Source organism: Culex pipiens, chromosome 2, assembly GCF_016801865.2.
Source record: "Culex pipiens pallens isolate TS chromosome 2, TS_CPP_V2, whole genome shotgun sequence".
NCBI classification, from domain to species: domain Eukaryota; kingdom Metazoa; phylum Arthropoda; class Insecta; order Diptera; family Culicidae; genus Culex; species Culex pipiens.
In genome coordinates, this window is record NC_068938.1 from 100350785 (window position 1) to 100370236 (window position 19452).

General features: G+C 36.3%; 1 protein-coding gene across 6 annotated transcripts in view; it reads left to right on the forward strand.

Moving 5' to 3' along the window:
* Positions 1-19452, forward strand: part of LOC120413114 (phosphatidylinositol 3,4,5-trisphosphate 3-phosphatase and dual-specificity protein phosphatase PTEN) — a 146135-nt gene that overhangs the window by 83042 nt on the left and 43641 nt on the right. For all 6 annotated transcript variants that reach the window (XM_039573823.2, XM_039573821.2, XM_039573822.2 and 3 more), the window contains one exon: positions 10007-10173. In XM_039573823.2, the coding sequence (XP_039429757.1) occupies positions 10007-10173 (167 nt within the window). The remainder of the gene's footprint in view (positions 1-10006; positions 10174-19452) is intronic.

Sequence of the window (19452 nt, forward strand, 5' to 3'; positions counted from 1 at the left end):
TCAAACCGAAAAACCCAAAATTGAATTCCCAAAACGACGACAAAGTTGTTTCTGCCTCCCACTACCTGCTGCTACACCAGCTACTGCTGCCAAACCAACCCGGCATGAAAAACTGCCCACTGAATCCGATAAAATTTTACTACTGTCAGGAACCACCAATCATTTACCTTTCCCCCTGCAACTCCACGTTAGCCCCCTTTCGGGAGCAGGGGGTTACCCCCAAATGACCATATGCAGATATGCAGAAGCCAATGAAATTGGCCAACCACTCCCCCGCATCGACCCTCTGTCTCTTCAGAGGGTTGCCAAGTGGTAACGAAATGCAATTAGCTGCACCTGTGAGCACCGTACGTGTACCCCGGCCCAAACTCTGCAACATTGTTGTTGGTCCCGGCCAGGCCCGACTCCAAGCCATCATGGCAGTAAGTGTCGGTGAATTTATTGGCGAAATAATCGGCAACAACTTGGACCTCGGCAATGGTTTGGTGCGCGCACAGAAAGTCCGGACTTGGGAACGAAAAACGGCACCGTATGGTCACGATGACCAGCCATAATCATCAATTGTGCCGTGTGTCTGGGTCTGGATCTAGGAAAGGTACAGGTCGGTTCTGCATATCAGGATGCTGGTTAGAACGACCTCCGAACGCTAGCTTTGTTTGAATCCATGACTGCGAGAAAGTATCGTACTGTATTCAGTATTTCTCTGGCCGGCAGTGAAATTATGAGAAACTATTTTTTAACTTTACTTCAGTGCCAACATAGAGAAAAATTGGTTCCCAAAATCGTGAGCAAGTATTCATGAAATTGGGAACTACGAACAAAGTGTTCAAATTTCGTAATAATTTCGCACAACTTTTCAACGTCATTTTACCCAAAAAAAACGCGTTGACGCTTTTTCTCGCCAATCTGGCCTTAACCTGCAGTTTTTTTTACAAAAAAAAAAAACTATATCTTCCCAAGCATGCTCGAAATGTGACCTAACCTTGAAGCATGCGGCAAAGCATCGAACTGAGGCGAACACGTGCGTTTACAAACTCTTCTTCTTCGTAATTTTCTTTGTCCCATTAGTTTGTGTTGGTTTCTTTTTAGCTCTCTTTTTCTCTCTCTCTAGTATTAAGTAAATATACACCACGCTCTCGTAGTACACCCCGAACTGCGAGCATTTGTTAATGTGTTGATTTTTTTATTATTTAATACGTTTTTTTTAACTTGCACATTTGGCGTCTTTTTAACGCGCCTAGGTCTTACGACTTGTGGCTACTGGTCTTTGCTGCTGCTGGTGGTGTTGGTTCCTTAAGCTGTCTGTGGACGCCGCATACGCACTGGCTGTACGATGTGCTCCCTTGACTGGTCACTCGCTACCAGCAGTGTTGTCTTTAGTTCGACCAGAGTCTCGGCCCGAAACTTCAAACACGAACAAAAGCAGCGAACCGAAGATTGGCAATGACGTTTTGGAATTTTGACAGTTTGGAACGCATAAATTACCCCATTATCGGTTTCCAGCATGGGTGATGTGGAAATTGTTGCACATGGCTGAAGTTGGGAAATTTGCAACTTATTTTAATTTATGCTAAATTTCAAAATTTAAACACGAATCTACAGCGAATCGATGTGAAATCTAAAGATACACTAAAGGCACGATGATTTGATGTGCAATCTTGATCAGAATCACGATAAAAGCGGTTTAAATTGAAAAATAATAATAAAACAAATGCTGGTCTAGAATTTAACGAAATTTTGTCTGTTTTGTAAGACTTAATGTTATTGCACAATGGTTATAGAATTTTTTACAAAAATGTATTTTTTTCGGTTCGTCCACAAACAATCTCATGTTTGTAAACAAACGACGCCATATTGCCAATGTTGTTCGGTAGCTCATATCAGGCCATCGCCGGGGCCCTGAGTTCGACGCTGGCCTGGCCATTATTATGTTATAATCCCTCCGTGAGTAATGGCAGCGAGCGTGAGTGGTACCTTGCGATGGGGTTACATTGAAACTAAGGTAAAAAATCGAAAATTATGCTAAAATTATTATCAATTAATGGTAAAATCCTGTTGATATTGAATTTATAAATCTGCAGCAAAATTTGAAAACATTTTGACAGTTTTTATTGTTTTGAAAAATCCCAGACAAAGTGTTATTGTTTTACAAAACTTGAGGTGTTAAATGGTAGCTGGGGAATCCAGCTATTGTTTAACACTGGAACACCCAACGCATGTCAAAGTTATACGGACGCCCATGCTTCCCAAAAAAGGCGGAACGGCTGACTTTAACTCGCTGGATCTAGAGATTTCAGAATTCGATTTGTTCAAATCTGTAATTTCTGTGACCGAAAACATCCCTGCGGAATTTCGGGTGATTTTTTTACAGGCGCAGCAAAAAAAAGTTGGAGCGATATTTTTTTCCTGTTTGCTTTTCTTTCAGAAGCTGCAACTGAGCAATTATTGATTTTTTTCGGAAAATTGGCAACACTGTCATGTGAATTTTGACCAAGTTGTGAAATAGCTCAAAAGTTGGGTTTACGTCATCTTTCGCGGACAGCGTGAAATTCGTGAAATTTGAAGATTTCCGTGAAATCCCGTGAAATTTATCAATTTTCTAAAATCAATTCTTTAAAATAATAACATAATCAATATTTCATTCATAAAATACTTTTTAAGTAAATTTCATTAGTTTTCAATTGAAAAGTGTGATATGTGACCATTTGAAAAATTGTAAGCAAAACCTACATAAACATGAAATTGGTAGAACATTTACTAAGAAGTGAATGCTGCGAAAACTTAAATGATGTTAACAAAAATCAGTCAAAGAAAAAACAAATATTCTCGCAATTTTTTTATAAATTCTCTTTTTTTCAACCGAAACTTGCCAAATTTGATTGAACAAGTATATTGTGATATTTTTTAAAGATTGCACAGATTTTTTTAAATTTTATTGACTTTTTTTAAGAAATTAATTAAAAGCAAACATATATCTTTCCCTTTTCCTCCGGTCAATGTTTTAACCGGAAAAAAATATTATCAATTTTACTTAGCAAACTAACTTAATTTAGCAATATTTTCATTAGCGGTAATACCAATTTCACCATTATTTAATTTGCTATTTGAAACATATAATTTAAAAAAAAAATCAAAAGATTCATGATTGGTTTATTCAACATTAAATTAATATAAATATAAGTTTTTTTTTTCTATTAAGTTTTTTTTTATCTTTTAAGTCACCTTTAAGAACATTTCACCTGCTTAAATTTCACGATATTTAATTATTTGAGTGAATGGCTCTCGTGGAAATACAAAAAAGTAGTTTTCTGTTCTGATTTTGAATAAAATTTTGAAAATTTCGTTACAGATTAAATTATTTTTGCCTACTGATTTTAAATTTAACTTTTGAAAAGTGAGATGAAAACTCTTAAAATATTTTCAACTGGGCAAAATGTCGCAAAAAAAAGATATTTTAATTGTTAGATTGTTTTGTTGAATTTGGCTTTGATATGAAATTCAATAAAATGTAAAGGATAAAATAGTAGCAAATCGACGAAAACTGTTTAGCTATATTAGTCGAACATTAAAAAGGAGGTCAATAAATGACAATACGCATGCCCTACATTTTGATTTAAAAATAAATATAGAGCCCATCCATAAGCCAAGTGGATTTTTTTAATTACTAATAGTTTTTTAGTGTCACGTTCAAATAAAGTTAAGATTTGAAGTTTATTTAAAACAATATATAATAAAGCATAAAAAGTACTTTTTTTTAAGTTTAACATAAGATTTTGATACATATTTTTATATTTTTCACGTTCCGCGAAATTTCCGTGAAATTTTGTGTTTTGAAATTAAGGTCCCCGTGAAATTTGCAATTTTTTAAGCGTGAAAAATCACTAAGCCTAGTCATCTTTTAAGGTAACGATAACGCTTGGGTAAGGCAGTTTTACACATAAATTAGACACTTTTACTTTTAGTGAATTTTTCGGCTGTAAATTTTTGCTCTGGGGACTCCTTAGATACCATTTTCAATTCGTGTTCCTGAGACTATTTCACAATAGAAAAATGCATAAAAATGTTTATTTTCATCCATTTAAACCTTTTAAAATATTAAAGTTAAAAAAATAAGAAGCTGCCTTTATTCTGGTGTCATCTAGCATCCTTGGAAATGGACTTGCTTTCCAATAAATGTGAATCGAAGAACTTTAATTTTTTAAAGGGTTTAAATGGATAAAAATAAACATTTTTATGCATGTTCCCATTTTGAAATTTTCTCAGGAACACAAATATTATAAAATTATCACCAGAAAATGTGATCTAAGGGGTTCACTAAAAGTAAAAGTGTCTATTTTATGTGTAAAACTGCCATCCCAAAGCGTAATCAGTCTCAGATGGTAGTTCCCCTACAAGCTCCAGGTCGAATCGAGTTGATATCTGGATGGAACACTTTTTTATGTGAGTTTGAAAATTGTGCTATTTTTTCACTGAAATTCCAATAACTCGCTTTAGATTTAACCAATTGGGATGATTCACCCCGATTTTTGTTGCGTTTTGAATTTTGAAATTTAATTGAGGTTTGCCCAAGATACAGCCTTTTTTTTAATAAATACGTTCTTGAACCATAAAACTTTGTGTCCCGATTTGCCCCATTTCCCGTTGACCTAGAGTGCTCATATTTTGGCCAGATGCTATTTTTATATGTACAAACAATCCCTGAAAATTTCAGGCAGATTGGTGAGGTCCATACGACGTCCCATACAAAGGGTTATGCCCTGTTCGTGGACTCGCTCTTAAGCATATCCAAAAACGATATTTAATTTTCTTAAATAATTATTTTGCGCAATTATTTTAATTTTGTGTGAAAAGTTGAATTAATATAATCAGCATTTTGACGTGATACTTCGGCTTAGAGCTCGAAACGGGGTAGCAATCTAAAATTTCATATAGAAAAAAACATAAAATCACTAATAATTCACCTAGTTTTGTTTTTTTTTATATTTTTCATTTTTTCTCGCAATTGGCAACACTGCCAATTTTTTTGTTATCTTAATTATTCACCTTTTTTCAAATGGTATCTTACGGTACGCAACTTTTAAGGTTTAGATCAAGGGGACCACAGTTTGGCATGCGAGATGATTTTTTGTTGCCCTTTGACCATTTGTTAAGCGAATTTATTATATATATTTTTTTTAAAACGAAGGTTTCTCTTAAACTTTTATTATGCCAATCTTTTTATTTTCTTCGATTTTGTCAAAATTTTCATCAAATATTTTTGAAAATGTGATTATTAAGTTCAAATTTGACTAAATTTCCACATTTATTTAAAAGTTATAACGACCCTTTTTTTTTGCCTAAGGCTGAAAATAAATTTGCACTTATAAACCTTCCATCTCAAGATTTTAAACTCATGACAGTTGGATAATGAATCTGAACACTACCATTGGTTTCAGACAGACTAAAATTTATTGAAAATAGAGGAATAATTGTTTTGAAATATTTTCGCAACAATTTTTCATTAGTTGCAATTTAGGCTTCTGCAAATTTTATTTCAAGTTGTTGCCCCTCTCCCCTCCTCAAAAATTCCCTCAAAAATCAGGGGTCAAATATATAATTATCGTTGAAATTTTTTAAAGTTTTTGTTCTGTTTACAAACTGTTTACTAAAATAAAAAATGTCTTTGGAAAAAAAACTCAAGAAATCAATTGTTAAAACGAAGTTGACTTTATTGCTGTTGGCCACTATTGTTAGTACCAACCACTAGTGTCTTTCTTTTATCTACAAGGACTTCGCCGCCCTTGGCTCCTAAGTGTACTAGAGTATGGCACGGAGCGACGGTACCGAATAACCATATTGAAACTTAGAATTTTAGGACGCCATGCGCGGGATTCGAACGAAATCAATTGTTAACTAATCGGAATACATGTGTAACGCCTATTTATGTGTCTGGTTTAATTAAATAACCTCTTTTAAATCTTTATACCAGCCATCAATTTTGGTATCATCGATCGGTTCAAAAATAATTTTGTTTGGAAATTTCCAAAATCTGATTTGAAATTTGAACATAATATTAAGGACGCGGTCCTAATTCCGTCCAATTGCAATTTCTCATTTTTTAAGCAATGTGTTTTGCTAATGTTTTGATATAAATTTACTCGCCTACTTCCTATTAAACTATTTACTGCTTGATATGGGTTGAAAACGCTTTTCAGAAGCTGTAATCGAACGCCAAAGTGCTGATATGTCAACCTTAGGTGCCCGATGGAATAACATGCCTTTCCCCTATTTCCGTTGTGCATTAGAAGTGTGCAACTGTGCCAAAGTTTCATTTGTGTATAATTGGCGCTTACGACTTTTTGAAAACTAACCTGAAAATACTCTTTACCAGTTCTTTACGAAATCAAAAAAAAAAACTTATGAATGAATCATGGTACAAATATTGAAAATAAATCAATATTTAAAACAAATCAAGTTTAAAATCACAGCTAAAAAAGTAGTAATCCTGCTGCGTGTAAATGGCCTGGGTGTAAAATAAATATTGCATTATTTTATGCAATTTTATGTGATTTTACACCCTGAAATATGTAGCCCATCAGTATGGGAAACCTACTAGACCGAAATGTCAAGCTCATATATGCGTTTATCCTTTCAGCTTTTTATCGGTCTGATGGCCAAGCGGGCTAAGGCGCCAGTCCTTACTGATGGTGCTGGGTTTGAATCCTGTCAGTTGCAACTTTTTTTTTGTGTTTGCAAAAAATGTACATGCAGTGTGTAATATTAAGTGTTTATTTTGACGAAGGTGATGTGCATGCTTTTGCATGCGATTTTACCATCGGATTTTTTGCTGTGATATTATGACATAAAAATTACTGAATTAATAAATGATTGCCACAAACTCCCTCCTTGATACGGTCCAAACGTCAGGGCCACTTGTGTGATGTTTAAACGGCGGCGCGCGCGTCGGTGGGTGTGCTACTCTCTGGGTCAACGGACTTGGACACCGGCGTTGCAAGTAAAAATTTCACAATCATGTGTTTAGATGTACGCTTTGGAGGTTTTTTTTGCCGATTCGGACAAAATTTCCTTACACTCCTTACTCTAGTTTTGACAGGACACAGGTTAACTTTGAATTTGTGAAAATTGCTCAAACATATTAATTAATTAAGTGTGAACTCAGTGCGCTAATCCTAGAAAGTAGCCCCATTCAAAGAAAATCTTTGGCACTTTATCTTCACCGTCATTGTTCGTCAATTTTCCGTTCAACGACGATGCTTTTGTATCACTTGGAACTTTTCATAACTCTGATACTTGAACAAAGCAAGGAGCTAGACAAACCAAGCGCGCGACCTCCACGTTCTTCCCCATCTGTCAACCATTTGTACCGTGAGCAACCCGTACGGCCAGAGCTCTTCTAATTTACATTAGAAAACTATTAGCGAACTAGCGCGATGACAAGTATCAGCTGTGTGGCGTATAGTGGCACTCATGAATTGTGTTGCTGTTGTAGCCTCTTGACGAAAAAGTTGTTTCCACAGACGGTCAACACCTCACAGCAGTCGACTATGTGCCAAGAGAGCACCGCAGTGACGAATTGCTGCCCGGTTGTCAACGCACCCAGCTGGTTCCCTAGGGTGGCATCTGGTTACGATAAGTTTCACCCGAGGGACCACCCTCTCAGTTGGGTTACGATCAATGCTGTTAATCGTTGAATCAACGTCATCGATGTCGATGATCGTTGATTTAAACGTAATCGTAATCGCAGCCATCGTTGATTTAATCGTCAACGTCAACGGACTCGTTGATTTAAACGGCGTTGATCAACGCGTTGATTATCGATAATCAACGCGTTGATCAACGGCGTTCTTTAAAAGTTTTCTAGAGTTTTATGAGGAAAGAACGTTTTTTTCATAAATGTTTTGATTGGGAAACATTCTCGAATTGATGTGGCATGGTTGTTCGGGGATCCGGGTGTACCAAGAGGACCGAAGTGACCGGATTTTAAACGTAATTTAAGCCCTAGCTAATTTCTGGTCACTTCCATCTCCACTTTGTTTCCCAAGTCCAACCAGGATTTTCTTATGTAAATGACACCGAGAACGGACAATTGGGAACCGAGATATGGTCAGATTTTCACCGGAATTATTGTTCCGGCGGGTTCAGTAAGAGTCTCGCGTGGCTAAATATCGACACAATTTGTTTTTCTATGATACAATACTGAATTGACCACATGACCCATGTTCCAGAACCCAGATTAAGATTGGCCAAGATGTCAAACTTCGTGACAGTCCGGAGAAGCCTACTGTTATTGATCAATGAGTAAACAAAATATTTATAACCTACTGCGATTGGTTTTCGACACCACGCGAAAGATTTATCTCTTGGGATTCGATCGGAACTCATTGATCACACACAGTAGGTTACTCCGGTCTGTCACAATGTTTGACATCTTGGCCAATCTTAATCTGGATTCTGGAACATGGGTCATGTGGTCAATTCAGTATTGTATCATAGAAAAACAAATTGTGTCGATATTTAGCCACGCGAGACTCTTACTGAACCCGCCGGAACAATAATTCCGGTGAAAATCTGAACATATCTCGGTTCCCAATTGTCCGTTCTCGGTGTCATTTACATAAGAAAATCCTGGTTGGACTTGGGAACCAAAGTGGAGATGGAAGTGACCAGAAATTAGCTAGGGCTTAAATTACGTTTAAAATCCGGTCACTTCGGTCCTCTTGGTACACCCGGATCGCCGAACAACCATGCCACATCAATTCGAGAATGTTTCCCAATCAAAACATTTATGAAAAAAACGTTCTTTCCTCATAAAACTCTAGAAAACTATTAAAGAACGCCGTTGATCAACGCGTTGATTATCGATAATCAACGCGTTGATCAACGCCGTTTAAATCAACGAGCCCGTTGACGTTGACGATTAAATCAACGATGGCTGCGATTACGATTACGTTTAAATCAACGATCATCGACATCGATGATATAAACGCCGTTGATTTCAACGATTAACAGCATTGGTTACGATGTGTAGAATCGGCTCTATACGTTGCCTTAAGGTTGGCCTCCTCATCAATATTCTGCGCACGACCCGCGACGACGCCGATGCTCATCCATTGTGCGTTTTGTGACCTCTAAAATCAACACAACTCTAATGGGGCCTGTCGGTCCGATATGGAGCTGGTTGAAGGGTCTGGAAGGGAAAATTTAGTGGGTTTTGGGTGCGATTGTTGTGGGAATGTAGGTCAGGTGAAGTTTCGGAATGAGGAACGTTTTAAAAAAAGAGTAACAATGAAGTTATGAAGGAGAAAATTTTTAATAGGAGATTGACTTGTATAATCTTGTTTTGTTTATTGTGTACTCTTGTCAAATTTATAATCAAGTTCATTTACAATAAAAATAATGCGTTCACTCGCCAACGATCAATCTATCTTTCCATCATTCGTCGACACCCTGCTTCGTGATGCATACGAGACGCCTCCGTCGTCGTCATCGCCGTCGTGTGGCCTCGGACAGGTTCTTTGAGTAATGAAATTTTGAATTGTAAATTACTTCACAGACACACACACATACACAGCGAAACTCGCTCACTCGGTTGGGTGAATCGCGTTATACTTTGGATGGATATCATAACGCACACCTTATCTGCATACACACTCACACACACATACAACGTGGTTGGTTCGTAGCGAATCTAAACGCACTTTGGATGCCCGTTTTGGACCGCTGGTTGGCTGATTTGCTCCCCGGCCCACCTCCCTCATGCAAACGGCATATACGCACTACTAATTACTGATTTTTCCTTGCCAGTTTAATTATTTAAATTTAATATCTATGATTACGATCTCGAACTTTCGCGGAACACACCGAAAAAAAACCTGAGACGAACACTCTCGTATCAGCTTATCCAGAGCGAAAAATGGTAATTATTATTAATTCAACTTTTTCTTTCTCTCTCCCTCTCCTCCTTCTATTTGTCTGCCAACTTTTTTGTTGTTGCATACGTCTACAGACATTAACGATCGGATCATCGCCATGGGCTACCCAGCCGAGCACATGGAGTCGATCTACCGCAACAAGATCGAGGACGTGCAGCGGATGCTCGAGAGGAACCACGCCGGATGCTACAAGATCTACAACCTGTGCTCGGAGCGCAGCTACGACCACAAGCGCTTTCCGGTGAGTAACGACTATTTTTCCAATGTTTTACTATAAATATAGTTTTTTTTCCCTATGATTAATGAGTTTGGAACTTTCTGACTTTTGTATCTTGAAATTGTGAAGTTTCTCTTAAAAAGCTGAAAGTGATTTTTTTCCGTGAAATTAATCCGAGGTCCCTTTTATGGTATCTCGTGACGAACGAACAGTACGACCCCTTCCATTTTTAACATTCAAATTAATAATATTATAAGTCTTTCAACAAATTGCAAATTGCTTAAAATGGTAATCATTTGGAAATATGGTACAAAGGGACTTTTGTGTAAAATTGGATCATAAAAATTTAAAAAAAGATAGTTTAAAAAAACCTCTGCCGTGTCCCGTTACTCCCCGGGCAGACGGTAATAACAAAATTCATGCCATTTCAATAACAAATATTGTTAAAATAACATAAAGTGTTATGGAATCTTCTTGAAAAATCCATTTTTGCATAACAGTTTAATAACAGTTTATGTTATCATAACAAAATTTGTTATTGGTATGATATTGGTTGAAAACCAAAACATCTTTGGAATAACATTTTTTGTTATGGAAGAATACCTCCAACTGTTATTGGGATGATCGGATTAGTTGTTAAAATAACAAAAAATAATAACAAAGATTTGTTCGAAGAATAACTAAAAATGTTATTAGTCTGTTATTACAATAACAATCCAATAACAAAAAAAATCTTAACGACGAATAACAAATTTTGTTATAAATAACATAAAATGTTATTGGCCTAGTATTTTCGAATATCAAAAAATGTTATTCTCAAGTTATTACCGTCTGCTCGGGTCAGCTATAAAAAATCGTTGGACATGACATTGGGAGGGAAATTGATTGTTCTTTACGGATCTGCAATAACCTAGAAGGTTAATATCTTCAATAAAATCATAAATTTTCATTTTCAAATGTTGCATTTTCTAACTTTTTAGGGTTTCACAGTTTAACAATATTCATCAAAATTGTAGAGCATTCAGTTTCAAAACATTTTACAGTGAGTCAAATATTTGTCCGTACCCCCACGTACGGAAAATGTTTGTGATATAAAAGTACATAAAATTCGACTAAAGTGCCATGTTTTGTACATCAATCGACGCGGCAGACACTGTCATTGGATTTGCAAAAAACTTTTTCTTAAAAAATACAAAAAAAGATTACTGAAAAAAGTCAAAAAAGAGGTCAAATAATTGTCCGTACCCCTAGTAAAAGTACAAAATCTGATCGATTTAAGTGAATTTATTTATGAAATGTTGTTTCTGTGTCAAATACTAGTACCTCTAGCCAGTTTGTGACAACTTTGAACTTCTGATAACTTTGTTTATAGTTATTTTATATTAAAAATTGGTTTAAATTTAGTTTTTTTTAAGTAAAACTTATCAAAACATTACACACCAAAAAATAATCGTGTAATTTTCTGTCTAATCGATGCACATAACTGGAGCGTTACTTATGACAGAAAATTACATCAGATTTGAACATTACATGACAGATTCTACGCCGCGATTTGACATTGAATTTTACAGGAGCTGAAAAAAAGTTGATGTAATTTTCATATTGATGTAATTTTATGTTGATGGAAGATTGAGTGTGATTTTCTAGGTCATGAATAAAAATAGTTAACCCGTCTCTATGTTTTTATTTCCTCTGTTTATTTTTTCGTGATTTTGTTTGTTTTACATATTATTTTTCAGGGGCAATTTCACTTTTTCTCACTGATTTGATCTCCGACACCAGAAACTAACCTTCACTGCCATCATCTGACTTTAACAAATCGAAGAGACACTTGCAGGGACCCGGTTTTTTCTACACTTCGACTCATTTCTTCTCGGTCAATAACTTGCACTCCCCCCCAAACAAACAAGCTGAACCATCTGAGTCAGCGCTCCTGGGTCGCATTATCTTCTTTGCACCTGAATCCCGTCGAAGTTTCAGCGAGGTCCTAATCCGCGCCTTGTTTTTCCTTCTCATGTTTGCCCCCGGTGTTGCAGATTGCGACGCTGACTGGCGTTTAACCTCCGGCTGGCACTCCAAAGTTCTTGATGCAATCGGTTCCGGATTGTATTGTCTTCATTTTTGTCCTCAGCCAAACTGTTCTAATCTGCCCACCGGGATTCTTTTGTTCGCTACCTGAAGGACGAAACAGTTAACTGTGAATCGATCGTTAATTAAGAACCACTTGCCTTGATAACATTTGAATTTACAGATGGACACACATTGGCGAAAAACGACACCGGAGGCGAGACTTCATTGTTTTGATGCGGCTACAACTGAAACTGAACTTTCTGTTTGGCTCCCAAGATGGCTGTTTTTTGACAATCTTGCACACTGCGATGCGTTTCATCAATTTTGCTGTTCAAAATGGGTAGAATTAAGATTCATTAGATGTAAAATTATGTTTATTCTGATGCTCCAGTTATGTGCATCAGTAGAGACGGGAAATTACATCAAATGAACGACGATTTTCAATCACGTTTAACTTTTTATTGCAAATCATTTTTTCACTGATTTGTGTGATGATTACGTCGCGTAAGATGTAAAATCATGTTAAACTTCCAATTACGTGCTTTGATTTTATGTCACATTACAGATTATGTCATGTGTAGAATTCATATTTTTTTAGTGTGTAGTTAATAAACAACTATTTTTATAAAATTGCTATTTTATGTTGTAAGAGTCTCTATTGAACAAGTTTCAACAATATTTGATCAAAATATACATTGTTTTCATCTTTTTATTGACATTGTTCGACCAAAAATACTGTTTCGGAACAATACCGTTAAACAATCCGGATTGTCCCGGAACCGGTTTAACCCCTCGGGGGGAAATTTTGTGGTGGTCAGATAGAGGACAAAGAAACCCACCTCTCGCAATTTGATGCATCCAATTTCGTCCACTACAGCCCGATTACGAGTCCCTAGTCTGAAATTTGAAATTTTCAAATTCCCCAAGCAAAACATTCTGACCCAGGACGGTACAGAAATTCTCAGCACGGAAAGTGAAAATTTTCAAATTTCAGTCTAGGGACTCGTAATCGGGCTGTAGTGGACGAAATTGGATGCTTCAAATTGCAAGAGGTGGGTTTTTTTGTCCTCTATCTGACCACCACAAAATTTCTTCTCGAGGGGTTAAACCGGTTCCGGGACAATCCGGATTGTTTGACGGTATTGTTCTGAAACAGTATTTTTGGTCGAAAAATGTCAATAAAAAAGATGAAAACAATGTATATTTTTAACAAATATTGTTGAAACTTGCCGCGTCGATTGATGTTCAAAACATGGCACTTTAGTCGAATTTTATGTACTTTTATATCACAAACATTTTCCGTACGGGGGGGTACGGACAAATATTTGACTCACTGTATGTGGTTCGCAAAACTTTTTTTTCGTAAAATCGCGATAACTCGTGTAGTTACAAGCTTACAAATCCTATAGGTACTTAAATGCAACATATTTTTTTGTTATTATTTTACTCTACAACTTTGTAGATCATTGTTACACTGTAATAAATAATATCCCAATTTTGGCGTGACGAATTTAAAGAAAGCTTCCATTAAATGTTCCTTTTAATTAAATGATCATCGACCAATGCAAATTTTATTCCAACTTTTTTGAAAATTTGAAATTTAGTTAGCAATTTTGCAAAAAGTACGCACATTTCACTTTTTACCATGAAGACTACAATTATAAAATCATTGCGTACTCACTTATTGATGCGATTAAATGGAATGATAAGATATGAACAAAAAAGCATTAATTAGACACTGCGGCGAACAACGGCTCACCACCGAATGCATTAAAAATCGTTACTCAATCCACTTTTAGATGGTAGGTGCCTTCCTCACATTCATACAGAGTGAATACATTCAGTCAAACTAGCATCATTCTCTTTCCTTTTATAGTGTTGTCAGACGTTCAGTCTTTCTGGCTTTTTTATCCAAATATCTGAGATCCAGCCTCCAAAAAGTGTATAAATAACATTTAAGTGCTTATGACTTTTGATAGGGCTTTCAGATCTTCAATTTTTGGACACGTTGGAAAGTTCTTTTAAATATCTTTCCAAAAATGTATAACATGACGGCTTATCTCACAAAATTCACCGTTTATACAATCTTCCGGACTAAATGTCGTTTTTTACCATAACTTTTGAATTACATTTCTTAAATTCATAATTTTCAATAGGGACTCCAAAACGGTAACAATCGAATATTTTTTCGGTGCACCATCCAGAAATTTGCTCAAAATTTAATTCGAGTCGTTATGTATATGTGGAGGTTGGGTCCAGGAAGTCGAATTAAGAAGCTTTTTTTGAGTGATTTTATAGGCTTTCTTCACTAAGTGAGGAAGGCAAAAATGAGTCAGTCCATTAGTATGTAGTATGCACAAAAGTACTGCAGTGCAAGACGACTACTAAAAAGGCAGCCACACCCCCGGGCAATTATCACTCTCCAGCCCCTTTCTCATCCTACCCACCAACCCGCACTGTCCAAAAAGTGCATCGCGAATCGTGTAATTCTTCTTCATTTGCGATAAAATCGCTTCTTTTTTCGCGAAAACGAAAAAAAAACGCACACTAACAAACTTTCGCACATTTTCATATGCATTGAGAAGCTAGACACAGGCAATTGGCAACAGTAGCGCAGCCAACGCAGATATTCAACCGTGTGTAAGTCTGTATAAATCAGCAGCAGCAGCAGCAACAATTACGACCGAAGATTGCACCGGTCGATCAATTATCGCAATTACGATTATTTAACAATAAAATCATTTTACTCTCTTTTTTTCTTCGCTATCGCTAACGCGCGATGTAAGATCACACACACACACACATACACTGGGAAACATGCGCTTGAACCACTCAACAGCTGCCGAACCTTTGCGGATGCACTTTTCAACTTTTTGTACGAATGTGTGTGGGTCATAAATAATTGCATGGTAACACACTCGGCAATAAAACCGTGAATCACGATAAAAGTTGAAGATGCTCAGTCGCGGTGGAGGCGCGGTTGTCAGTCAGCTGGTCTTGTAGATTGTGGTCTTAATCAACCTTCTTCCTATAATCATTTTTTTTTTTTCTTTTCTCATTTAACCCTCGTTTAATGACTCAACCCCTCCTCTAGACGGGGTTTGATTAAAAATTTCGGCAAAAATATTTTTTTAGGTTTACAAGTTTGACTTGTTTTATGTGACTCTATCGATATTTAAAAAAAAAATTAGGGGTTAACTTTGTCTGTATTTTTGACAAGATTTTCCTATATTTTATGTCAAAATAAGTACCGTAAACTGAGGTCAATCGGGACACATGGGGCGAATTGGGACAGCAGTTTTAACCATGTTGGAGCACAATATTTTGATTTTTCTGGTTGGTTTCGGTTAGAACAGACTCAGGCCAACAAAATGTGTACATCCATTTGCAAATTTAAAAGCTTTAAGTGCTCCAAAAACTGCTCTCCCTATTCAGAATGTAGTCCCGATTCACCCCAGATTACGGTATGCAGTTATTTTCGTAGTGATTTTTTACAATTTAAATGATAGAATAAGCCAAATAGTATCAGAAACAAATATAAGTTAAGGCTCTGGAAGGCATCATCCCCAATCGGCCATTTGGCGGCCATGTTTGGTTTACAAAAATATTCAAATCTTCAGAATGTTTCAATCAAAAAAAGGTTTTCTTTGTGTTGCTTGTAGTAGCTTTTTACATAATATATCATAGTGATTATTTTTTCATTTCAATTTACTATTTCTGGACCCTGAATTCAGAACCATCATTGACAGTCATTGCCCCAAAAGTGAAGGACACCATTTACCTTTTACCTTTTACGTTTAAAACAAAAGAAGCAAAGCTTTTCGTAGAACAAAAGTTTCTCAAGTCGAACCCATAAACACGCGAAAGTATAAAAAAAATCAAAAAAAAACGATATTGCAGGCTTAAAAAATTCCTCCCTTTTTTACAAATTTCTTATTGAAAGAATTTATTTGCGAAAAACATTGGATCGATGTAAATGATTTCTGTTGAATTGCAGGTAATTTGAAAAACTTTGGAATAAATAAATAAATTTTTGAAGACTTCAGCCCTAGTCTGGGGTTGAGTAAGTTTGTTTTAAAGAAGCAATTCTCTTAAACAATTCTCCCCAAATGCTGGACCGGAATGGGAAAACTCGAAATTAAGTTTTACTAATTTTTTTATTTGCCCTGACTTCGTAAGCATGTGCCATTGCACATGTTTGAAAATCCTAAAGATAACGACAGAAACAATTTGTCGAGTTCAGAAATTGATTTCAGTTGAACAGAAGTTATATAAGAACTTGGCGTCTCGTTTCACATTGATTTTAGAAATTATTGATATGTTTCAGTGGACTGAAAAATGCATCTTTTTGGAATACATCTTTTATATTGTCGAACAAAATTTCTAAAACATTTTTTAAAGTAAAATCAAATTTGCATTCGAAAATGATGTTAAAGATAAACCTCTTTTTAGGCGTTACGCTTTGTATTTCGTCAATTTCTAGGAATGTTGTTTGTTTAGTGCAGCTCTACAAATCGCTTTTTGCAGCTTTTCAAAAATGTTTTTTGGTTGCACGGAAATCGACCAAATAAAAAATGTAACGCTTCCGCGTAAAAAAGGATTTTCTGTATACTTTTCTTTGATAAAACGCACCGTTTTCAGTTTATAGGCATTTGCTTGTGAAATGGAAAGCTGCTCAGATCTTTGCAATATAAAAATTCTTTATGACGAAAAAGCACCCCTTCGAAAAAAGGCGAAGAGCTGAGAAAATTTCAGAAATTCAGAAATATTTTTTTTCTCAGCGTCATCTAATAATCCCGCATTTTTCGATTCGTGGTATCTCTGAAACTGATTTTTTTATGTGAATTTTTCTGCTCTTTTCTTTTTTGCAAGGGTGATTTTGCTTCATGTTTTTTTTTTAAATTGCAACACTTAACATTTTTCTAAAAAAAATCACCTGTCTGTAACTTGAAAACGGTGCACTTTATCAAAGAATGAGTGAAGTCATGTATCGGAAAATGATTTCTGAAATTTCGTTTTGACAATATTTTAGATTGTTTTTCATTTAAAAACTTTTTTGTTTCAGTAATGTATATCTTCGCTGACATATTTTACCCCATCCTAAACTATAGCGCAAAAAGTGCCTTTTTAGTCACCTAATTTTTCTGAATTGATTTTATCAAAATCTAAAACTCTGCTGAAGACACCAAAACGATCACAATTTCCTTTTTTCTCAACATACCAATTTTCAATTATTCGCAAAATTTTATGAAATTTTGGAAAAAAAAAATCATTCAAATAAAAACCTGCACATTTGAAAATCTCGAACAAATTGCGAAAAAAAAAATCGAGAATTAAACAATTAAAAGCATGTTAAGGGTTGGCATTCTAAGCATTTTAAATATTACTTTGGCCATTTTTTTCTTTAGAAAAAATAAAAGGGGAAGAAGGAGAGACAAAAGTTTTAAATCATTCACAGTTTAACAAAGAACATGATTTTGTTGTTTCATGAACAAGTTTACCATACTGATTCTGAGAGACGATAAAACTTACTTTTTGCAATTCTCGTTGATACAAAATTGTGAAGAAGCAGCACGTTTTTGCAGCTGATAAACCGGACATATGAAAAGCTTAATTTTATTGATCAAATACTTTTTTTTTCAAATTCTTGGGTTTACTACCAAATGTTATTTTTGACTCAAATATCTGTTTGACCTGCAAGGTCCATAGCTATGAATAATAAAAACACTAGAATATTGAAAATTTTAAACTTTTTTTAAAATATAATTGACAAAAATAGAAAACACTACAAAAATGCAAATTATCACCAAAATAATGACCTCAACTTCGGCAATTTCCTCCTGCTCGCTAGACCAAACCATTATCCTATCATGCGTGTGGGGTTCATCGATTCGGTCCCGCCTCGTCCAAAAGAGACACAGAAGCCATCATGTACCTCCCCCCTATCCTCCCCCTTTCGACGAAATGCCATCGAACCCATATGGCATTTCCCTCCCCCCCAACAACCAGGAGTCGAGTGGGCGTGCAGCTGACCGGCAATAATTTCTTATATCCATGCATAAACGTTTTCGCCATATATGTCCCTCCCCCTTCTCCCATTTCTAGGCAGGGGGTGGCATTTAAAGGCCTTTCTTGCGCGCTGACAATTTCCGAATCGTTACACTTTTTCCCCCAATTTGCCCTTTTGGGTAGGCTGTTGCCAACCGGTTGGTTGGCTATACTCGAATTTGGCCCGATGTAAATGCCGGAAAATGGTTCGGGCGTAATCCACCTAGCAGTGGAGGACTCGTTTGATTGGCAATTGTTTTGTTGAATTTCAAATTGATTAATTGGAAGAAGTTCAAAATCATCATCAAAATCATTTAAATGTTTTTTTAAATAAATTATTTTCGCAGATTTTTCCAAGAAAAACGATTTGAATAAATTGATCATAAATAATTCCAGCACATCACGTAAGGAAAGCACAAACCAGAAAAAAATATTCGAAACCAGGTTGTCCGCTTGGGAACAGGTACCAAAGACTGGAACTGAATAGTGCGCATGTGCCAGGATTTTTTTTTGCGTGCAAAGCTCCCTGTCAGCTGATTTTGACATTTTAACGCTTGGCCGGCCCAAAGAAGGTCTGTTCACAGAGCAGCGGACAATGAACGGGGCCCCGGTCGGCGTGATCCATAATTTATTGGCTAGTGAAATATTCAAAATGCTGCGGCATTTTCTAGGACTTGCATTTTGTGTCAGTGAACCGATTTTCGTGTCATCTGACATCGGTCCTGACGTTAAATGGAGTCCGCTCTGTTTGAGCATCATTTATGCAGATAATAAGTTGAGCAATCAGAGAGAGAGAGGCTATTGCAAATATTTAATCAAATTTATGTCATGTTCCTTAGTAGAAAATCTGTTGCGTGAATCTCGTCACGTACTCCACTATTGAGTCCAGTCAAAAGGTGATCCTTTAATGAACCGCCAATAATGCCACTGACTCCGTTGTCACCTTTTTGCTCTGACGTGACATTTTTTGTCTGTTCTCAAAAGTGCAGCAGTGCTATCGGTTGCCAACCGGGTGGTGATCGATGCATCGTCATCATCCGCGACACAGTGATTCACCTTAACACTGGAACGCCCAACGCATGTCCAACTTACACGGACGCCCAAGCCTCCCAAAAAAGTTGGAACGGTAACTTCAACTCGCTGGTTCTCGGGCAGAACTCACCCAATCAAGACGATTCTTTTTTC